Raw genomic sequence first — 21,957 nt, 5'->3', positions numbered from 1 at the left:
GAAGTGGAATTGCTGGATAATTTGTACATCTATTTTTAATTTTTTGAAGATCTCCATACTGTTTTCCATAGTGACTGTACCAATTTACATTTCCATGGCAGTGTAAAGGGTTCTCTATTCTCCACATCTTCCTCAGCATGTGTTATCTCATATTTTTGGTGATAGCTATTCTGACAGGTGTGAGTTGATATTTCATTGCATTCCCCTGGTGATGAGTGATGTTGGGCACCTTTTCATACACCTTTGGCCATTGGATGTCCTTATGGAAGAATGTCTATTCAGGTCTTATGTCCAATTTTTTTCTATGCTTTCGTAGTTTTATTAAGGACTTTTCATAAATATAACTAAATAATTCATGTCAAGCTTACGGGCAAATACAATTTGGCTATTGAAGTAAGGCATCTGCAGCAGATTGCTTCCTGACAAATAACTAATTTTTTACTATTAGCCAATGTGTTCAATAGAGTCGAGAACTAGAAACTAACCCAGGAAGTAGCAAATTCTCCACACTAGAACCTAACTTCAGATGCCCACAACGAATCATATACCAACCATATGATAAAGTGTTAGTAATAGTTTTATAAAGGGATATCAAAAGAGGGAAAAAAAAACTCCTGAGAGTACAGAAAAATGCACCAGCACATATAGACACTGACCAAAAATAGGATGAATGTTAATAAATCACAGAATGGCGTTTTAGGGGGAAAAAGTAAAATCTATTTCTTCCACATGTATTTTATTATCATTTCTATTTTTCAGGATAAAATAGACTGTTATTGTTTCATTACTAGTACAATTTAGGAGTCATGTGATTTTTTTTTTTTAACTGAGAGGATCTTTTATGTGTCTTAACTGGAATTGAAAAGGCCGTCCCCAAAGCCTTAACTAATACTTCAGACAAGCTAGCCCAAAGTGGATGGACCCCAGCTCATTTAATTTGGCTGCAGGGCTTTTTTTTCCATTTCTGAATTAGAGACTGTGTCTTAATTTCATATAAAGAAAAATATATCATTTAAAAATTATTTGACGACGATAAAAACTTACAAATTAAACTGGGAAAATATGTTCTTCTGGATAAAATGTCTGCTATTTTCAATATTTAACAGAAATATAGTACTCTATGGGGTGCCTGGGTGGCTCAGTGGCTAAGTGTCTGCTTTTGGCTCAGATCGTGATCCTGGGGTCCCGGATGGAGTCCCAAATCCTGCCTCCATCGGGCTCCCTGCTCAGTGAGGAGCCTGCTTCTCCCTCTGCCCATGTTTCTGCCTCTCTCTCTGTGTCTCTCATGAATAAACAAACAAAATGTTTAAAAGAAAAAAAAAAAGTAAGACTCTAGTGTTTCCCAGTGTGGTCAGCAGAATTCTAAAATGACCCTCAAGATTCCCACACCCTGGTGCGTAAAGACCCTGTACATCCCCCTTGAATGGGAAAGGACCTACTAATATGATATCACTCCTGTAAGTAGCTTATGTTACTTGGAAATAAATGAAGGGATTTTGCATATGTAGTCAAGTGCCCAATGGTTTACTTTAAGTTCATTATAAAGATCATCCAAGGTAGACCTGACCTAATAAGGTAAGGCATTTATTTAAAAAAAGGAGAGTCTAGAGATTAGAGATAGGAGAAATGAGAGGGGCTCTTCAGCCATGATGTGAACTACATGTGGAGAGAGACAGTCTTTGGGAGCTGAAGACCACTGTCTACAACAGCAAGGAACTGAATTCTGCTCTCAGCCTGAATGTAGTTTGAAGGGGCCTCCAAACCTTACATGGGATTATAGCCCCAGCTAACACCTTGATTTTAACTGAGACCTAAACTAAGCTATTTCATACCTGGACTCCTAATTGTGAAACTGTGAAATAATATTTATGTTGTTTTAGGCCACTAAGTTTATAAGTAATGGAGCAATAAAAACTAATGCAACCAATAGACAATTAGTCAGGTTTCATGGTTTATTCCCAAGTATAAAAGACATTAAAAGTCATCTAGTCCAACTCTTTATCCAAGTAGATATGTACATACTTTCCTGATTAGACAAATTAATTAACCTCTCCTTATTTCTTTCACTACATCCTTTTTAACACACTGAAAGTCTTTGTGTAGTTTTTAGGAACTGATCTCATAATCCATTCATTTCCTTAGACATCCTTCACATGTTTATCTACGTGGTTGGAAACAACATGCACAGAGATCATTATGGTGCTGCAAAGTGGTCCACTTACCAATGCACAGGACTATGCGGTGCTTAGTTAAAATTAGCTGGTCCAAAAGCAGATTTGAGTTTGGCCATCCAATTTATTAGCTCATTAGGATGTGAACCACTGACCAGGATAAAAAAATTTGAATGTGGACATATTCTAGAAGTCAATTATAAATGGAAGGGAATTTATAAATTCACATAATTTTGAAATGGGATTGTGAAGATTTAGGTACAGATTCTAGCTCCAACATTAATTCATCATGTCATTTTATAGAAGGCCTGAATCTCCATACATAATTTGTAAAGTTATGTTATTTATTAGAGAAACTCTCTAATGGCCCTTCTACTACAAATGTTCTTTTTTTTTCATTATCCCATGACATTTACTCTCTCTCTTCTTTTTAATTGGAGTTCAGTTTGTCAACATATAGCATAAAACCCAGTGCTCATCCCGCCAAGTGCCCCCCTCAGTGCCCATCACCCAGTCACTCCAACCTCCCGCCCACCTCCCTTTCCACTACCCCTTGTTCGTTTCCCAGAGTTAGGTGTCTCTCATGTTTTGTCACCCTCACTGATATTTTCACTCATTTTCTCTCCTTTCCCTTTATTCCCTTTCATTAATTTTTATATTCCCCAAATGAATGAGACCATATAATGTTTGTCCTCCAATTGACTTATTTCACTCAGCATAATACCCTCCGGATCCATCCACGTTGAAGCAAATGGTGGGTACTTGTCATTTCTGATGGCTGAGTAATATTCCATTGTATGCATTTACCACATCTTCTTTATCCATTCATCTTTTGAAGGACACCGAGGCTCCTTCCAGCTTGGCTATTGTGGACATTGCTGCTATAAATATTGGGGTGCAGGTGTTCCAGTGTTTCACTGCATCTGTAAGATAAGAAATTTAAGAAGTCTATCTAGGTGACCATCTGGTAGAGAAGAAGGTATCCTAAATTTATTCTATAATGATGCCACTTATGCTTTGCTATTATAGAACTCCAGTTATATATTGAATTATCAGAGGTCTTTTAAAAATGTATTATTTTAGGGACGCCAGGGTGGCTGAGCAGTTGAGTGTCTGCCTTTGGCTCAGGGCGTGATCCCGTGGTCCCGGGATCAAATTCTGCATCGGGTTCCCCATGGGGAGCCTGCTTCTCCCTCTGCCTCTGTTTCTGCCTCTCTGTCTCTCATGAATAAATGAATAAAATCTTTTTAAAAAATGTATAATTTTAGGGATCCCTGAGTGGCTTGGTGGTCGAGCGTCTGCCTTTGGCTCAGGCTGTGATCCTAGGGTCCTGGGATTGAGTGCTGCATCAGTCTTCCCATGGGGAGCCTACCTCTCCCTCTACCTATGTCTCTGCCACTCTCTGTGTCTCTTGAGAATAAATAAATAAAATGTTTTTAAAAATTAAATAGATTAAAAATGTATTATTTTACAAATGTTGTACTATATGTTGGCTAATTGAATTTAAATTTAAAAACTCCATGTTTTAATCAATGATTCTTATTTTATATATAAGGATTTCTATAGCCATTTTTTCAAACTTGTCAATCAATTTTTAAATATCTCTTAATTATCATAGACCTCATGGAATAATTGGGAAACTGAAGCACTTTTAAAAGGCACTTCTTGGGGTGCTTGGGTGACTCTGTTCATTGAGTATTTGACTCTCTGTTTTGACTCAGATCATGGTCTCCTGGTTGTGGGATCAAGTCCCACATTGGGCTCTGTGTTCTGTGCGGAGTCTGCTGCAGATTCTCTCACTCCCTCTCACCCACACTCTCAGTCTCTGTCTCTCAAATAAATAAATAAATAAATATCTTAAAAATAATAAAAATAAAAAAAAACAAAGAGGCACTTCTTGACAATTTGAGATGAAAAACTGGATCTTTTCATCAGGTCAGTGAGGCATTCCATGGAAGGAAACTATGGCACATATGAGATTGTAATCATAATTACAATGTAATGTCATTTCACCTGGGTCAGCAGTGCCTTCTCTTCTCTCTTTTCTGATTTTAGAAGCACCAAGCAATGACTGGGGGAGGAAATACTACAGAGATCACTTATTTCATCCTTTTGGGCTTCTCTGATTTCCCCAGAATCCTAGCAGTGCTCTTTGCTGTATTCCTGCTGATTTACATTTTGACTCTGACTTGGAACCTGGGCCTCATCATCTTAATAAGGATGGACTCTCACCTCCACATGCCCATGTACTTCTTCCTCAGTAATCTGTCCTTCATAGATGTCTGCTATGTGACCTCTACAGCTCCCAAGATGCTCTCCAACTTTTTCCAAGAGCAGCAAACCATCACCTTTGTGGGTTGTGCCGTTCAGTACTTTGTCTTTTCAACCATGGGACTGAGTGAGTCTTGTCTCATGACAGCCATGGCTTATGACCGATACACTGCCATTTGTAATCCACTTCTCTATTCATCAGTCATGTCACCCACACTCTGTATTCAGATGGTGCTGGGATCCTATCTGGCTGCACTCTCTGCTTCTATATCCCAGTTGTGTGCCATGTTTCAGCTTCATTTCTGTGGGCTGAATGTCATCAATCACTTCTTCTGTGACATGCCCCAACTATTAGTCCTGTCCTGCACTGACACTATGTTTGTAAACCTCTTGACTGCTATATTAACAATGATCTTTGGGATAATAAATGCCTTTATTATTATGATATCTTATGGCTTTATTGTCATGTCCATCATGAAAATCACTTCAGCTAAAGGCAGATCCAAAGCTTTCAACACCTGTGCTTCTCATCTGACAGCAGTTTCTCTCTTCTATACCTCAGGTATCTTTGTCTATTTGAGTTCCAGCTCTGGTGGTTCCTCCAGCTTTGACAGATTTGCATCAGTATTCTACACTGTGGTTATTCCCATGTTGAATCCCTTGATTTACAGTCTGAGGAACAAGGAAATAAAAGATGCCTTGAAGAGGTTACCAAAGAAGACATGGTATTGTTGAGGTCCTGTCCAGAGTTGTCCTCTCGAAACCTTAACCCCTAATAATGTGCAGAAGAGTGGATCTAACAAAATTCATACTGCCTTTGGATAAAGAAAGCTTTTTCGTTTTAAAGATTTTATTTATTCATGTGAGACACAGAGAGGCAGAGACAAAGGTAGAGGGAGGAGCGGCGCCCTGTGGAGAGAAGACATGAAAAGACATTTCTCCAAAGAAGATATACACGTGGCCAACAGACACATTGAAAAAATGCCCCACGTCACTTGACATAAGGGAAATACAAATCAAAACCACAATGAGATACCACCTCACACCAGTCAGAATGGCTAAAGTTGACAAGACAGGAAACAACAAATGTTGGCAAGGATGCAGAGAGAGGGGAACTGTTTTACCCTGTTGGTGGGAATGCAAGATGGTGCAACCACTCTGGAAAACAGTATGGGGGTTCCTCAAGAAGTTAAAATAGAGCTACCCTATGATCCAGCAATGCACTACTAGGTATTTTCCCCAAAGATACAGATGTAGTGATCCAAAGGGGCACCTACACCTTAATGTTCATAGTAGCAGTGTCCACAATAGCCAAACCGTGGAGAGAGCTGAGATGTCCATGGAAAAATGAATGAATAAAAAAGATGTGGTCTATATATACAATGGAATATTGCTTAGTCATCAGAAAGGATGACTATTTACCATTTACATCAATGTGAATGGAATTGTAGGGCATTATGCTAAGTGAAATAATCAGGGAAAGACAATTATCATATGGTTTCATTCATATGTGGAATATAAGAAACAGCACAGAGGATCATAGGGGAAGGGAGAGAAACCTGAATGGGAAGCCATCCGAGAAGGAGAAAAACCATGAGAGACTCTTACCTATAGGAAACAAACTGAGGTTTGCTGGAGGGGATGTTGGTGGGGGTGATGGAGTCTGGGTGATGGGCATTAAGGAGGGCACGAGATATGATGAGCACTGGATTTTATATGCAACTGGTAAATTACTGAACACTACATCTAAAACTAATGATGTACTAATTGATTGGCTAATTGATTTTAAATTAAAAAAAAAAAGAAGTAGTCACCTCCTTCAGTCTTTACTGACTGGCTTTGAGAGAGAAATATCTTTTGTCAGCCCTGGTAGGGATTCTGAGATTTTCTTTGATTTTTTACATGCATACTCTTGCTCCAAACTTTTTGTTCCCTCTTGAGAGAGAATTAGTAAAATTGTATGCCTTCTCTTTATCCTTCAAAACCAGGCTTGGTATGAAAAGCTACTCATTTGCTTTCTGAGAGCATTGCTAACCACTAAGATTTGTGGGACTTCTCCTAGACCCACAGTCAGGCAGTTCTCTTTGTGTTCTCACTAGCCATCTGTGAGCCTGCTTGCTCTTTACTCATATGTACAGATGTTCATGTTTCTTAAAATTTGTGCAACTTATTTTTTATTCTGAGTCTTATAAGTTCAACCATCTAAGGTTCTTTTTCTTTGGTATGCTTCTGCTAATTGTTATTTTTGTTAACTCTCAGTGCCATCGTGCTTCTGTACTTAGTGATTTTTGATTTTGAGCTGTTCATTCTTTTAGAATTCCATCTATGAAAACACTTTGAAGTCTGAGATGAAGGTGAGTTTCTCCAGAGAATACTTTCATCTACTTCTGTCAGGTACTGAGAAAATTGCTATTAAAGTTGAGGTCCATGGACTGGTGCCAGTCTGCAAATGACAACAGGAGAAGATTTCCCCAGAATGTAAATCAACTACAGCACTAAGCACACTGTTTACTTCAGCTATCATGTATTTCATAGCAATACTTTGACTGAAGCTGTGAATTGAGTTATAATGTGCCACAAACTCCTTATCTCACGCCTGACTTATAAAAATGATTCATGGACTGACTATATTGAATTTTACTAGCCTATTGAATTGACTATATCAAATATTGGTATCTCTTGAAATTCAATTCCCATTTGAGGTTTTTCAGGCATTTCAAGTTGTGTGAAATTGGACTGCACTAAGCATTCCAAAGTGTTAACTGTATTGTAGTTACAAATTTCTGTGGTGAGATTAAAACAACTTCATCTTTTCTACTCAATGACAAGTTTTATTTTTTTATTTTTTATGATGACAGATGGTAACCATATTTATTATGGGAGCACAGTGCATAGAATTGTTTTTTTTAATAGAGATCAATTTGTCAACATAACACCCAGTGCTCATCCCGCTAAGTGACCCCCTCAGTGCCCATCATCCAGTCACCCCAACCCCCTGTCCACCTCCTTTTCCACTATCCCTTGTTCGCTCCCCAGAGTTAGGTGTCTCTCATGTTTTGTGTCCCCCACTGATACTTTTATTCATTTTCTCTCCTTTCCCTTTATTCCCTTTCACTAATTTTTATATTCCCCAAATGAATGAGACCATATAATGTTTGTCCTTCTCAGATTGACTTATTTCACTCAGCATAAAACCCTCCAGTTCCGTCCACGTTGAAGCAAATAGTGGGTATTTGTCTTTTCTAATGGCTGAGTAATATTCCATTGTATACATAAACCACATATACAAGTTTTAGACATGCATCTTTCCTTCCGTTGAGGGATAATGATTATATGAGCTTTTACTTTTGAACTAATGGTATATTTCTTTGGGGACCCTGGACTTATATGGGAATCTCCTGTTAGAATCTCCAACTTGATTGGGTCCTTATTACAGATCCCTGAATCCCATGCAGCTAAAAAATATCTATGTGCATGTGTCTCAGCCTGATAAATGTCTTCAATACCAAACCAGTTTCACTGTTCTGCTACCTCTCTGGGTTCTCTTTTTTACTTAGTATTTGTTTTGAATAGTACTTAACATTTTTTTTTTTTAAAAACCCAACTAACTGATGCATTTGAACAAATTTCTAAAATATTTATCCAGCATTTTTAGTTCCTACTTTGGGCAATGAGACTTCCTTGTATAATCTCAAGATAATATTTAGTTTGTCTTTTGAATTCTTGCCTGAGGTTCATTTGGTCCACTGCCACCTATTCATCTGTCATTAATGGGGTTTGTGTTTTTAGATATACTGTTTTTTTTTTCTAGAGATTTATTTAAGATAGAGAGAGCCGGAGGAGGGACAGAGGGAGAGGGAGTGAGTCTCAAACTGACTCCCTACTGAGTGCTGAACCTAATGCAGAGCTTGATCTCACAACTCCAAGATCATGACCTGAGCCAAAATCAAGAGTTAGAGGCTTAACTGACTGAGCCACACAGACACCCCACTAGAATACATTGTTTTTTTAACATAGGTGAAGATCTACACTGGTATGGATTTTTTTGCAGATGTAGGTAATAAAAATATTCCTAAAAACAAATAAATAAAAATAAAATACCTGTGGGAAGTTTCTTTTTCTTTTCTTTGTTATATTGTTTACAGGGCACTCATTTAAGCTAGAGGGCTGAATAGAGAAATAACATCATGCATGTAATTTTAATAGCCTGAGGATACTGGAATAATAAGAGATTCCTTTTACTAGTCTCCTTCACATCTCAGAAGTACTATGGCAATGACGGAAGGAAGAAACAGCACTATAGTTACCAGGTTTATCTTATTGAGATTCTCTGAATTTCCAAGATGTGACGTCACCGTCTTTTCAATATTCCTAGGCATCCACCTCATGACAGTGTCCTGGAGTGTGGATCTCATCACCCTGATCAAGATGGAATCCTACCTGCACACCCCCGTGGATTTCTTTATCAATAAGCTTGCCTTCTTAGGCATTTGTTACATTTCCTCCACAAGTTCCAAGATGCTCTCTGATTTCTTGAAGAAGCAGAAATCCATCTCCTGTCTGGAGTGGACCACGCAGCACTCATTCTCTATCCTGGGTGTGACTGAGAGCTGTTTCCTGGCAGCTATGGGTTATGACCGATGTGCTGCCATTTGTAATCCTCTGCTCTGTACTGCCATCATGTCACCCACCCTCTGTGTGCAGATGGTGGCAGGATCTTGTATAACTGGATTCTCGGGCTCATTTATCCAACTGTATGCCCTACTTCAGCTCCATTTCTGTGGGCCAAATGTCATCAATCATTTCTTCTGTGATCTTCCCCAACCGCCGATCCTATCCTGCTCTGACACATTTTTCTTTCAACTCATGACCTCTGTGCTCACAGTGATCTTTGGACTCACATCCTTGGTTATCATGATATCCTATGTCTTGGTTATCATGATATCCTATGGTTATATTGTTGCTACCATTTTGGAGATCACATCAGCTGAAGCAGATCCAAGGTCTTCAACAATCATGCTTCTCACTGACAGCTGTGACTCTTTTTTATGGCTCCAGCACCTTTGTCTATTTGTGCCCTAGTTCTGATGATTTTCTGAGCCAAAATAAGCTTTAATCTGTTGTATATGCTTGGTGATTCCTATGTTAAATCTATTGATCTACAGCTTAAGGAGTAAGGAAATCGAAAATGCCTCAAGCAGATGGAAGAAGAGAATATTTTCATAGAATTATTGATTACGGGGTACCTTTTAGGGCTTAGGACACAAAAAATACAGAACGGTGTATGAAAAATTGCTTTAACAGTACTTAATAATCCTTGTAATAGATTGTATAGGTTTTCACAAATATTTGCTTCCCCTCTATTCCCTGAGAGAGGATTTAACTTCCTCCCTTTGGAGTCTGGCTTGGGCATGTGACTTGTTATGGCAAATGAAGTGTGAGTAGATGTGACATATCCCACATCTAGGTAGAGGCTATATATATGAGTGTGATTTTTTTACCTTTTTATTTCCCAGTGCTTTCATTAGTGGTTGGCTTGTAAGGAATAAGATGATGATGCAGGATGAGAACCCCTAGCTGACACAAGATGAATATGTAATGTTAACAAGAAATAAATTTGTTTTGGATTGTTTGCATATACTCAGTGCATCATAATGTCATAGAAATTTGTACAGGCAGTAGTATGCTATTAAAAAAATTAAGAATTAACATTTGTAAGTTTCTTCAGGGCCAAGCAGTAATTATCAAGCAGTATGTTATTGACAACTGGAAGGATAGCAATTTATGTTTGGCACATAAAACATTTGATATGACTGTCACCTGTGATAACTTGGAAGGGAGGGGAAACCTGGGTGGCTCAACGGTTGAGTGTCTACCTTTGGCTTGGAGAGTGATCCTGGGATCTGGGATTGAGTCCCACATGGGGCTTCTTGAGAGGAGCCTGCTTCTCCCTCTGCCTATGTTTCTGTCTATTTTTCTCTGTGTCTATCATGAATAAATAATAAATCTTTAAAAAACCTTGGAAGGGAGATTATGTGGATAAATGGAATTCTTGTAGCATGAGTTAGTTGTTGTTCTACACAAATGAGATGAGCTCACAAAACAACTGGCCAGTTTGCATGGAAGAATGAAAGAGAATAGACAGAGTCAATAAATTTAGAGACTTGAGAGGAGCTAAGATGGCAGGATAGTAGGAGGATCCTAGGCTTGTCTCATCCCTTAAACACAGCCAGATAAGTATCAAGTCATTCTGAACAACCAAGAAATTGACCTGAGGACTGACAGGACAAACTGCACAACTTGAAGGAGAGAAGAGGTCACATTTAGGATGGTAGGAAGTGCAGATATGTGGTTGGAGGGAGAAATGGATTGTGGGAGCTGCAGAGGGGAGGGAACCCTGGTCACAAAGGGAAGAGAGAGAGAGGGAGAGAGATAGAGAGTGAGAGACAGAGACAGAGAGAGAAGCACATGGGAATGTACAAGGAGAACACTTCTACAAAACCATGACTGGGAAAATGAGAGGGGTTGATTTTCATGAGGTTTGCAACCAGTGGGGCTCAGTCTCTGAGGATCATTTAAGGTGCATGGGGAAGCACTGTTTGCTCTTCCTGGAGTGCATCTGTGAGAGGTGGCATTTGCAGAGATGTCTCTTCAGGGACAAAAGAGCCAACATGTGCCATTTACCTCCCTCGCCTCTCAGTATGGGTGCAGAAACAGCTGCTGGGGCCACTAACCCGAACACTAGCTCTTTAGGCTGCTTTGCTCTAAATCCCATGCTGCTGCACTCTGGGTCAACTACCCTGCTGGGTCAAACTTACATCAGTTCCAGCATGTTGAGACCCTCCCCCAGAAGACCAGCACAGGTCCCTGCTATACTAGGTCCCTAAAATTTGGAGTTTTAAAAGTCAGCAAGCTAAGCTGGGATAGAGCCCAGGCATATAATCCTGGAGATGGACAGTGTGAAAACAGCAATCTGAAGAATCCCTGAGATACATGAGAAGAAATTATTCACTCTTTTGGGACTATTTCCCTGAGAGCAACAAGCATGGAGACCCCTTTCAGGAGACAAAAGAGCTGGCTAGCCCCATTTCCCTCCCCCATCCCGCATCATAAAGCAGCTTCAATAAATAGCACAACACCAACGGAGGCTGTTTAACCTATTTAACACCAGTCCGCCACCCTGTCCCATGATCTGCTGGTACTCTTCTTAGGCTAGTGTGCCTAAGTCCCAGCGCAGTGGGCCCTTTCCCAGGAGACCAACACACATGCAACATGTCTACTGACTAGAGAGTTCTGCAAGGCTTCAGTTCTAGTGGAAGCAGCATCAGGTCTTATTTAAAACAAGCAGGCCAGAGTACACCTAGTTAAAGTTCACCACATTCTAGTCAAGTTCCAAATGCCGCCCCACTGCCCACTGCAGGCAAGGAGGGCCTCTGTAGACAACTGGCACAGAGCAGCCAAAACACAGTACAGAGTACACTCAGTACACACCAGAAACACTCCCTGAAGCACCAGACAGTGAACACTATATGACTTCTTCTTCACAAAGCCATTACTCTTAGGAGCAGAAAACATAACAGACTTTTCTAAAACTTAGAGAGAATGCCGAGATGAAGGAATTCATCCCAAAAAAGGAGAAGAGAAGGTCATAGTCAGAGATCTAACCAAAATAAATATAAGTAATATGCCTGATGGAGGATTTATGATTAAAGCACCAATCATAAGGATACTTGCTGGCCTTGATAAAAGCATGGAGACCCTTCCTACAGAGATCAAAATAGTTAAAAACAGCCATAAATGAAAATTGCAAAAACTGAGATTTGAAACAGACAGGGTGGGTGTAATGACCACAAGGATAGAAGGAGCAGAGGAATAAGTAAGTGATATAGAAGATAGAAATATAGAAAACAATGAAGCTGAACCAAAGAGAGAAAGAAGAATTATGTCTCCTGAGAATAGACTCAGGGAACTCGGTGACTGCATCAAATGTAATCAAATTCATATCATAGGGGTCCTAGAAGAAGAAGATAGAGAAAAGGCGCAGAATGTTTATTTGAGGAAATAATACAGCTTCCCCTAATCTTGAGGGAAACTGACATCCATATCCAGGAGGCACAGAGTACTCCGATCAAAATCAACAAAAGCAGTCCAATAACAAGAAAAATTTTAATTACATTTGCAAAATATAGAAATAAATAAAAAACCCTAAAAGCAGCAAGATAAAAGAAGTCCCTACCTTACAAAAAGAAGACCCATAAGGATAGCTGCAGATCTCTCCACCTAAATTTGGCAAGCCAGAAGGGAGTCACAAGATATATTCAACATACTGAATGGGAAAAATCTGCAGCCAAGAATACTCTACCCAAACAAGGCTATCATTCAGAATAGAAAGAGAGATAGAGTTTCCCAGAGAAACAAAAGCTAAAGAAGTTTCTGATCACTAAACCAGCCCTGCAAGAAGTATACATATATATATATATATATATATATATATATATATATATATATATACACACACATACATATATATGTATTTATAAATATTTTATTTATTTATTCATGAGGGAGACAGAGACAGAGACAGAGACACAGGCAGGGGGAGAAGCAGGCTCCATGCAGGAAGCCCGATGTGGGACTTGATCCCGGGACCCCGGGAGAGAAAGGGAGAAGAAATGTGTGGGAAATATCAGAAAGGGAGACAGAACATAAAGACTCCTAACTCTGGGAAACGAACTGGGGGTGGTGGAGGGGGAGGAGAGCGGGGGGTGGGGGTGATTGGGTGACGGGCACTGGGGGGCACTTGACGGGATGAGCACTGGGTGTCATTCTGTATGCTGGCAAATTGAACACCAATAAAAAATAAATTTATTATCATAAAAATATAAAAAAAATGAAAAATACACAGAAACAAATGAAAATGAAAACACAATGGTCCAAAACCTTTGGGATGCAGTAAAAGTGGTTGAAAGAGGTAATATATAGCAATACAGGCCTACCTCAAAAAGCAATAAAAATCTCAAATAAACAACTCTTTTCATCTAAAGGAGCTAGAAAAATTACAACAAAAGTACAACAAAAAAAGGACAACAAACAATAAAGCCTAAAGCCAGCAGAAGTGAAATAATAAAAGTTATAGCAGAAATAAATGATATAGGGGTGGTGGAAGGGGATGTGGGCGGGGGATGGGGGTCACTGGGCGATGGGCACTGAGGGGGCACTTGATGGGATGAGCACTGGGTGTTATTCTATATGTTGGCAAATTGAACACCAATAAAAATATATTTATAAAAAAAGAAATAAATGATATAGAAGCTAAAAAATAATAAGACAGATCAATGAAACCAGGAGCTTGTTCTTTAAAAACATTAATAAAATTGATAATCCCCTAGCCAGACTTATCAAAAAGAAAAAGGAAATTACCGAAGTGTAATCACATGTGAGAGAGAAGAAATGACAACCAACACCACAGATATACAAACAATTGTAAGTGAATATTATGAAAAACTACATGCCAACAAATTTGACAACCTGGAAGAATTGGATAAGTTCTTAGAAACAAATGAACTACCAAAACCGAAGCAGGAAGAAATGGAAAACTTGAGCAGACTGATGATAACCAGCAAAGGAATTAAATCTGTAATCAAACAACTCCCAGCGAACAAAAGTTCGGGGCCAGATGGCTTCACAGGCAAATTATACCAAACATTTAAAGGCGAATTCATACACATTCTTCTCAAACTACTCCAAACACACACACACACACACACACAGAAATGGAAGGAAAACTTCCACATTTATTCTATGAGGTTAGCATTACCATGATTCCAAAACCAGACAAAGACTCCACTAAAAAGGAGATCTAGAGGTCAATATCTCTGATGAACATGGATACAAAAATTCTCAACAAAATACTAGCCAATGGAATCCAACAATACATTAAAACAATCATTCACCATGATAAAGTGGTATTTATTTCTGGGCTGCAGGGTTGGTTCAGTATTTGCAAAATCAATCAACATGTATACCATATTAATAAAAGAAAGAAGAATCATATGATTTTTTCAATACATGCAGAAAAATCATTTGACACAGGAGAATATACATTCATGATAAAAACCCTCAACAAATAAGATTAGAGGGAACCTACCTCAACATAATAAAGGCCTGATAAGAAAACCCCACAGCTAGTATCATCCTTAATGTTGAAAAACTGAAAGCTTTTCCTCTGTGGTCAGGAGCAAGACAGGGATGTCCATTCTCATCATTATTATTTAACATAGTCCTGGAAGTCTTAGTTGTGGCAATCAGACAATGAAAAGAAATAAAAGTCATCCATGTCACCAAGGAAGGAGTAACACTTTCACTATTTGCAAATGACATGATACTCTAAATAGAAAACCCAAAAGACTCCACCAAAAATTGCTAGAACTGATAACATGAATTAGTAAAGTCACAGGATACAAGATAAATGTACAGAAATCTTTTGCATTTCTATACACTAGTAATGATGCAGCAGAAAGAGAGGTCAAGGAATCAATCCCATTTACAGTTGCACCAAAACCCAAAAGAGACCTAGGAATAGACCTAGCCAAAGACCTAGTGAAAGACTTGTACTCTGAAAACTATAAAACACTGATGTAAGAAATTGAAGAGGACACAAGGAAATGGAAAAACATTCCTTTCTCACATATTAGAAGAACAAATATTGTTAAAATGTCTACTACTCAAAGCGATCTGCACATTTAATGCAATCCCTATCAAAATACCAACAGTATTTTTCACAGAGCTGGAACAAACAATCCTAAAATTTGTATGGAACCACAAAAGGCCCCAAATAGCCAGAGCAATCTTGGAAAAGCAAAGCAAAGCTGGAGTCATCACAATTCCAGTCTTCAAGTTGGAATTGCAACTGTCCATTGCAAAGCTGTCCTGATTAAGGCAGTGTGGTACTGGCACAAAAATAGGTAGATCAATAGAAGAGAATAGAAAACCCAGCAATAAACCCATACCTATATGGGTTCTATCTTTATCAATCTTTATCTAATCTTTATCAAAGCAGGAAAGAATATCCAGTGGGAAAAATTGTCTTCAACAAATGGTGTTGGGAAAAATTCTCTTCAACAAATGGTGTTGGGAAAGCTGGACAGCAACATGCAAAAGCATGAAACTGGACCACTTCCTTATACTATACAGAAACATAAATTTAAAATGGATGGAAGATTGAAAGATGAATGGATAATGAAGATGTGGTTTATGTATACAATGGAATATTACTCGGCCATTAGAAATGACAAATACCCACCATTTGCTTCAATGTGAATGGAACTGGAGGGTATTATGCTGAGTGAAATAAGTCAATCGGAGAAGGTAAACATTATAATATAAAAAATAGTGGAAGGAAATAATGGGGAAAGGTGAAAAAAGGAGTGGGAAATATCAGAAAGGGAGACATAACATGAAAGACTCCTAACTCTGGGAAACAAATTAGGGGTGGTGGAAAGGGAGGTGGGCGGGGAGTGGGGGTGACTGGGTGATGGGCACTGAGGGAAGCACTTGATGGGATGAGCACTGGGTGTTATTCTATATGTTGGCAAATTGAACACCCATAAAAAATAAATTAATAAAAAATAAAAAAATGGATGGATGATGTAAATATGAAACAGGAAACCATCAAAAGCTTATACGAGAACATAGGAACCTCATTGACATTGGCTATAGTAACTTCTTACTAGATATACCACCTGATGCAAAGGAAATAAAAGCAAAAGTAGATTATTAGGACCTCATCAAAATAAAAAGCTTCTGAATAGCAAAGGAAATAACAAAACTAAAAGGCAACCTTCAGAATGGGAGAGTGTAGTTACAAATGACATATCTGATAGAGGATTAGCATCCAAAGTATATAAAGAACTTGTAAAACTCAACATCCAAAAAAAATAATCTAGTTTAAAAAATTGGCGGAAGATATGAATAGACATTTACCCCAAGAAGACATACAGATGACCAACAGACAAATTGGAAAAATCTCAACATCACTCATCATCAGGGAAATTCAAATCAAAACTACAATGAGATATCACCTCACTCTAATCAGAATGGCTAAAATTAACACAGGAAGGAAGTGTTGGTGAGGCTATAGAGAAAGGGGCACCCTCTTACACAGTTGGTGGGAATACAAACTGGTGCAGCCACTCTGGAAAACAGTATGGAGGTTCCTCAAAAGATTAAAAATAAAGCTACCGGTATTATGCTGAGTGAAGTAAGTCAGTCGGAGAAGGACAAACATTATATGTTCTCATTCATTTGAGGAATATAAATAATAGTGAAAGGGAATATAAGGGAAGGGAGAAGAAATGTGTGGGAAATATCAGAAAGGGAGACAGAACGTAAAGACTCCTAACTCTGGGAAACGAACTAGGGGTGGTAGAAGGGGAGGAGGGCGGGGGGTGGGAGTGAATGGGTGACGGGCACTGGGGGTTATTCTGTATGTTGGTAAATTGAACACCAATAAAAAATAAATTAAAAAAAAAGAAGAAAAAATGAGTAAAAAAAAAAAATAAAGCTACCCTATGGTCCTGCAATTGTACTAGATATATACCTGAAGGATACAAAAATAGTGATTCAAAGGGATGGATGCATGCACCCCAATGTTTATAGCAGCATTATCAAGAATAGCCAAATTATGGAAAGAGCCTAAATGTCTATCGATTGATGAATAAAGAAGTAGAATATTATTCATCCATCAAAAAGAATGAAATCTTGCCATTTACAACAGCATGGATGGGTTAGAGAGTATTATGCTAAATGAGAAAAAGTCAGAAAAAGACAAATACCATATTATTTCACTCATATGTGGAATTTAAGAAACAAACAGGAGGAACATGGCAGGAGAAATAAAGAGGCAAACCAGAAAACAGAGTCTTAGCTGAAGATAACAAATGAGGGAGCCAGAGAGAAGGTGGGCAATGGGGATGGGTATAAGGACACCTCTTATGAGCCCTGTGTGTTGTGTGTAAGTAATGAATCTCTAAATTCTACACCTGAAACTAAGTAGAATTTAAATTAAAATTTGGAGATAATTTTTAAAAAGAAATTTGGAAACTGATTTTTCATCTCCAACCAGTAAAGACAAAAATTTGAAAGACTCAGGGAAAAAAGGGTAATAAAGCTCAGCCTTGCATTAAGGACCATATCAAGGATTGATTATCACTTCCCATTGTCTTAAACTCTCAATGGTTGAAGGTTATCCTCAGTAATTCTTTTTAATTTGACAAAATGGTTCACATAAAAGAAATTTATGGACTAGATTATGATTCTCACAGGGAAGCCTGATAGGACTAAAATATTTCATATATATTTCAGAGAGAGATACAGATATCTAGAAAAGAATTGTGAGTGTGGCTACTGATCTGCAGGGCTGACCTAAATAAGTAGATAAGAAGTCAACTATTAATCTGGACTAGCAGAAATTTGATTATTTGAGACTTAAAAAGATTTTTTGGGCCATCAGTTTTCAATGGCCAGAAAGCAATCTGAGACAGCTGATCACACTCCAAAGAAGGAAAAATCTTCAATTTACCCTAAAATGTGGCAAAGAGGAGAGATATCAAAGTAAGAACTTCATAGCAGATGGAACCAAGTATTATGGAAAATAATGGATTGGGGAGTATGGAAATAGTCTCCAGTCATGGAATAGTGCACACTCCTAGTGTGAATGTTCCTCATAAGATCTGCCTAGTAGAATCTTGGGATTGCTATAGACCAGTGTGTGCTATATGTCTCTTCCTCCTGAGCTTTCAAAAGAGGTGTGTTTATTGCCTTTTCCTGATCCAAGTTCCACCATTGAATATTGGGTATATAGAAAGTGATAACTTGTTTAGTCCACATGTTTCTAAACTGAGAAGAACCATACAGACATTATTAAGAGACTGCTTGGGATCCCTCAAAGATCCAGTCCTGACTGGAAAAGACACTAAGACAAATATGATTGATTGGCATCTAGAATGTGTAATGGACTCCTATGAATAAAAAAGGCCAATGTCTGAGTTAGTATGGACTAAGTAAATCAATGGGAATTTTGTGATGAAGTACAAATGACCTTGAAACATATTAAAGGATTTAAACCTCATTAATTATAAAGCAATACAAAATACAATTTCACACTCACAATTTAAGTAAAAACTAACAAGTGGACAGTATCAAGTGTTGACCAGAGTATGCAGTAACAGAGTCCTCATCTTCTGCTGATGAGAGTGTACACTACTACATCTACTTTGGAAAGCAGTCTGTCACTGTTCAATAAAGTGGCCCTACAGGACAGTGGTGAAAGGAAATCCTCCTAATGGTCAGAGTCCCAAGAAGCACAACTGGTTGTCTAATTTGCATTGAGAGAGAAAGCTCCTGGGTGAAAGATACACATGAGCTCTTAAATAGTGTCAGATAGCTTGACTGATTGGTCAGGAGCCTGGAAGGAGCAAGATTGGAAGACTGGGGACAGGAACATCCAGGGAAGAAGTTTATGGGGTGAACCTATGGGCATAAAGCAGAGATCTTTTTGTCGCATGTTAATACCAGAAAGTACCCATTGCAGTAGAAGTTCTCACACTTAGACGGACAGGTTGACAAGGACTGGGAATGTCATCCAGTCTCTCTCTTTGTATATTCCAGTTCATGACCATCATGAACAGAGAGTGAGCATGGTGGAATGGTTGAAGACAATGCTTTAGCTCCTTCTCACTAAGGCCAAATTACTGACACCACTGGATGCCTAATATGCTAGCAAATAAGCTAACCCTGAACCCTCAATTGTACCCAAGTATACCAGCCAAGCACTTGGTGGTAGTGGACTCTATCACCTTGGAAGGGAGATTTATGCTCACTTGAATTGACACATTCTTAGTTAAAAGTCTGCCTTCCATGTGTGCAGTATCTCTGCCAGTACCATCATCTGAGGGCTTACAGAACAACCAGTCTGTTCCATGTAACATTGCCTCAGCAAAAAGGATACAGTTTATAGCAAAGGCAAGCTAATGGAGTATGATCATGAGATCCACTAATCTTTTATGTCATTATGCAGAAGTGTCAGGTTTAATAGTTGAGTTAAGGTGTCAGCTAGAAAAAAAATCCTTATGGTTAAGGCACTATTGGGAAATCTGTATGTGAACTAAATAAACAGATAATATATAGTGCTTTCTCCTAGTACGTTAACTAGATAGCTCCAGAACCCAAAGAATGGAGGAGGATTTACATCCTTTCACCATCATTCCCAGTGACCCACTTTTGTGGAAGTGCTCTGCCGGGACACGGAAGTTGTCCAATGAACTCAAACCTGAAACTTTCACCTGATGCTAGTAGACCATCAGGCAAAGAAAGGACTTAGTACATAGTGGGGATAATTGACCTGATTATCAAGAGGAGTTAGGGTTGCTGCTACCCAATCAGCCTGAAGGAGTGTGTTTAGAGCCCAGGGGATTCACCAGGGCATCTCTGGATGCCTCTGTGCCCAGGAGAACAGTTAATGGGCAATTGAAGCAAACAAGAACTATTAAGAGCAAGGCAACTAAGGGCTCAGATTCTTCAGGGATGTCGGTGTGGGTTAACTCTCCAGATGAGCAACGTAGGCCAGCTAAAATAATGGCTGAGAGTGAGGGAAATCTGAAATCAGTAGTGGAGAGATAAGATTAATCTTCTGAGACCTCAGAACTAGCTCCTGTGTCCAGGACAGAAACTTGCTTCACTAACCCTATTGACTGTACCTCTCCTCTTAGGAGAAACTGAGGGCATCTAGTTCCCACAAAAATGGAGCTTTCATATTGTATTGGAGGTACAATGGAAAGGCATGAACAAATCTGAGTGGTGCAAAGAGTTATTTAGATCAGATAGTTCTTATCCACCTCTTAGGATCCTCTTAACCTCACCTGTTCCTGGGCCTTTTGGTTACAGTCCCAGTTATTTCACCTGGATGCAACCTGACAGTATCTCACCTCACATTCACTCCCGACTCCACATAAAATACTAACTATATCTTTGATCTAGGAGAGAAAAGAAACTCTGCTTTTTTATTATCTTGTTCTGAAATATTTGAACAAGTGTGTACACACTCTTTAACAAGAGCTATTTTGTCACATTGCATTGGATGGTGTTAGAGTAAGAAGAAAGAACTATCAATTACATGATGGCTGCACAAGTTCAAAATTAGAAGCTAATTTAAATAATCAGAATAAGCTTCTGGGAAACTTACTTACCAGAGAGGAAAACAGAGGCAGAGAAAGGTTATTAAAAATGCACTGATGTGGCCTGTAACCACCAGGCTGAACCTGTAACCTGTAACTGTTTCTCACAGCCTCACTTAGGTGCTCAGCAAGGGGAGCCAGGCAAAGCACTGCACTTACGACATAATCCGGGATGGAGATATGTGCTTTCTAAAAGTGGATATTAAAAACAAGTGTGTACTACTACCTGTGGGATAGTCTTCCTAACACTATCAGAACTAAATCATATTAAGCCCCTGTATCCAACTACCAGTTTACATGAAATACAGACGACAGTAAAAACATACTAAACTGTATTATGGAGACCGAATTAGCAAAATGCAGACTCTGAGAAATTCCAAAGGAAAACACATAAATTTAACAGAAAGACACTGAGAGACAGACACATATACAGGCAAACAGAGATCCAGATACAGAGAGATAGAAAGAGACAGAGAGAATCCACACATTAAAAAAAAAAAAAAAGCCAAAACCCATCTTAGCAGTTAGGTATATGCAGTCAAATGATAAGAGTATAAATAAAAGTAAGACAGTGATTATCATCAAATCAGAAGAGTGTCTCCCTTTATGTGGGAAGGAAGGGCGCCATCGGGATGAAACATGTGGGAGACATCTGAGCAGGTAGTAAAATTTCTCTTTTTACATGGGTGGCAGCTACAAAGATTTTCTCCATATGAATCATTAAGCCATATGTCTTTATGTGGTTTCCTGTATTTGATTACTTTTAACAATAGGTTCAATTTTTTAAAAATAAAAAGCAAGTATAATATATTTGTAGAATCATAGCAATTCTTTTCTCATCTCCAATTGATTTTTCAGGTGTTCAGAATGATTTGGTAACTATCTAGCTGATTTCCAGGGACCAGCCAAAATTAGGGTCCCCTACTCCTCTGCTATCTTAACTCTCTCTCCTATAATATATTTACAGTTGAAGTTGGTGAGATCAGGAATATCTGCGTTGTACCTCTATTGCTAAAAATAAAATGTATGGGGAAGGTCTGATATAGTAAGAAAGCCATTAATTAAATTAAAATTTGAGAAGTATATTATACAGCCTATTAAGACAGAATTTACAAAGTTTTAAAAGTATACAAAAATAATACCATGTAACAAAAACTGAATATCAGGAAATTGTGTATTTAACACAATTTTTTTGATAAAAATAGAAACAAAAAATGGAGAAATTACAACGATAAAATATTAGCAATAATACAATTGCTAACATTTATTAAGCAATCCTAAGC

The 21,957-nt window shown here is 38.5% G+C and overlaps 1 protein-coding gene and 1 pseudogene across 1 annotated transcript; both read left to right on the top strand.

Moving 5' to 3' along the window:
* The first annotated feature begins 4,238 nt into the window (after positions 1-4,238).
* LOC144293412 (olfactory receptor 5AN1-like) lies at positions 4,239-5,177 on the top strand. Its single transcript, XM_077864497.1, has one exon. It carries the CDS (start codon positions 4,239-4,241, stop codon positions 5,175-5,177), a length of 939 nt encoding a protein of 312 aa, XP_077720623.1.
* A 3,540-nt stretch (positions 5,178-8,717) lies between these two features.
* LOC144293411 (olfactory receptor 5AN6-like) lies at positions 8,718-10,310 on the top strand (annotated as a pseudogene).
* The last annotated feature ends 11,647 nt before the right edge of the window (positions 10,311-21,957 follow it).

This window comes from Canis aureus, chromosome 21 (genome assembly GCF_053574225.1).
Source record: "Canis aureus isolate CA01 chromosome 21, VMU_Caureus_v.1.0, whole genome shotgun sequence".
Classification (NCBI taxonomy): Eukaryota; Metazoa; Chordata; class Mammalia; order Carnivora; family Canidae; genus Canis; species Canis aureus.
The sequence above is the reverse complement of the archived record's forward strand: the minus strand, read 5'-3'. Positions and strand labels throughout refer to the sequence as shown.

What these genes read in the sequence shown, in the direction of transcription:
- LOC144293412 (XM_077864497.1), top strand. Translation starts at nt 4,239, where the DNA reads ATGACTGGGGGAGGAAATACTACAGAGATCACTTATTTCATCCTTTTG.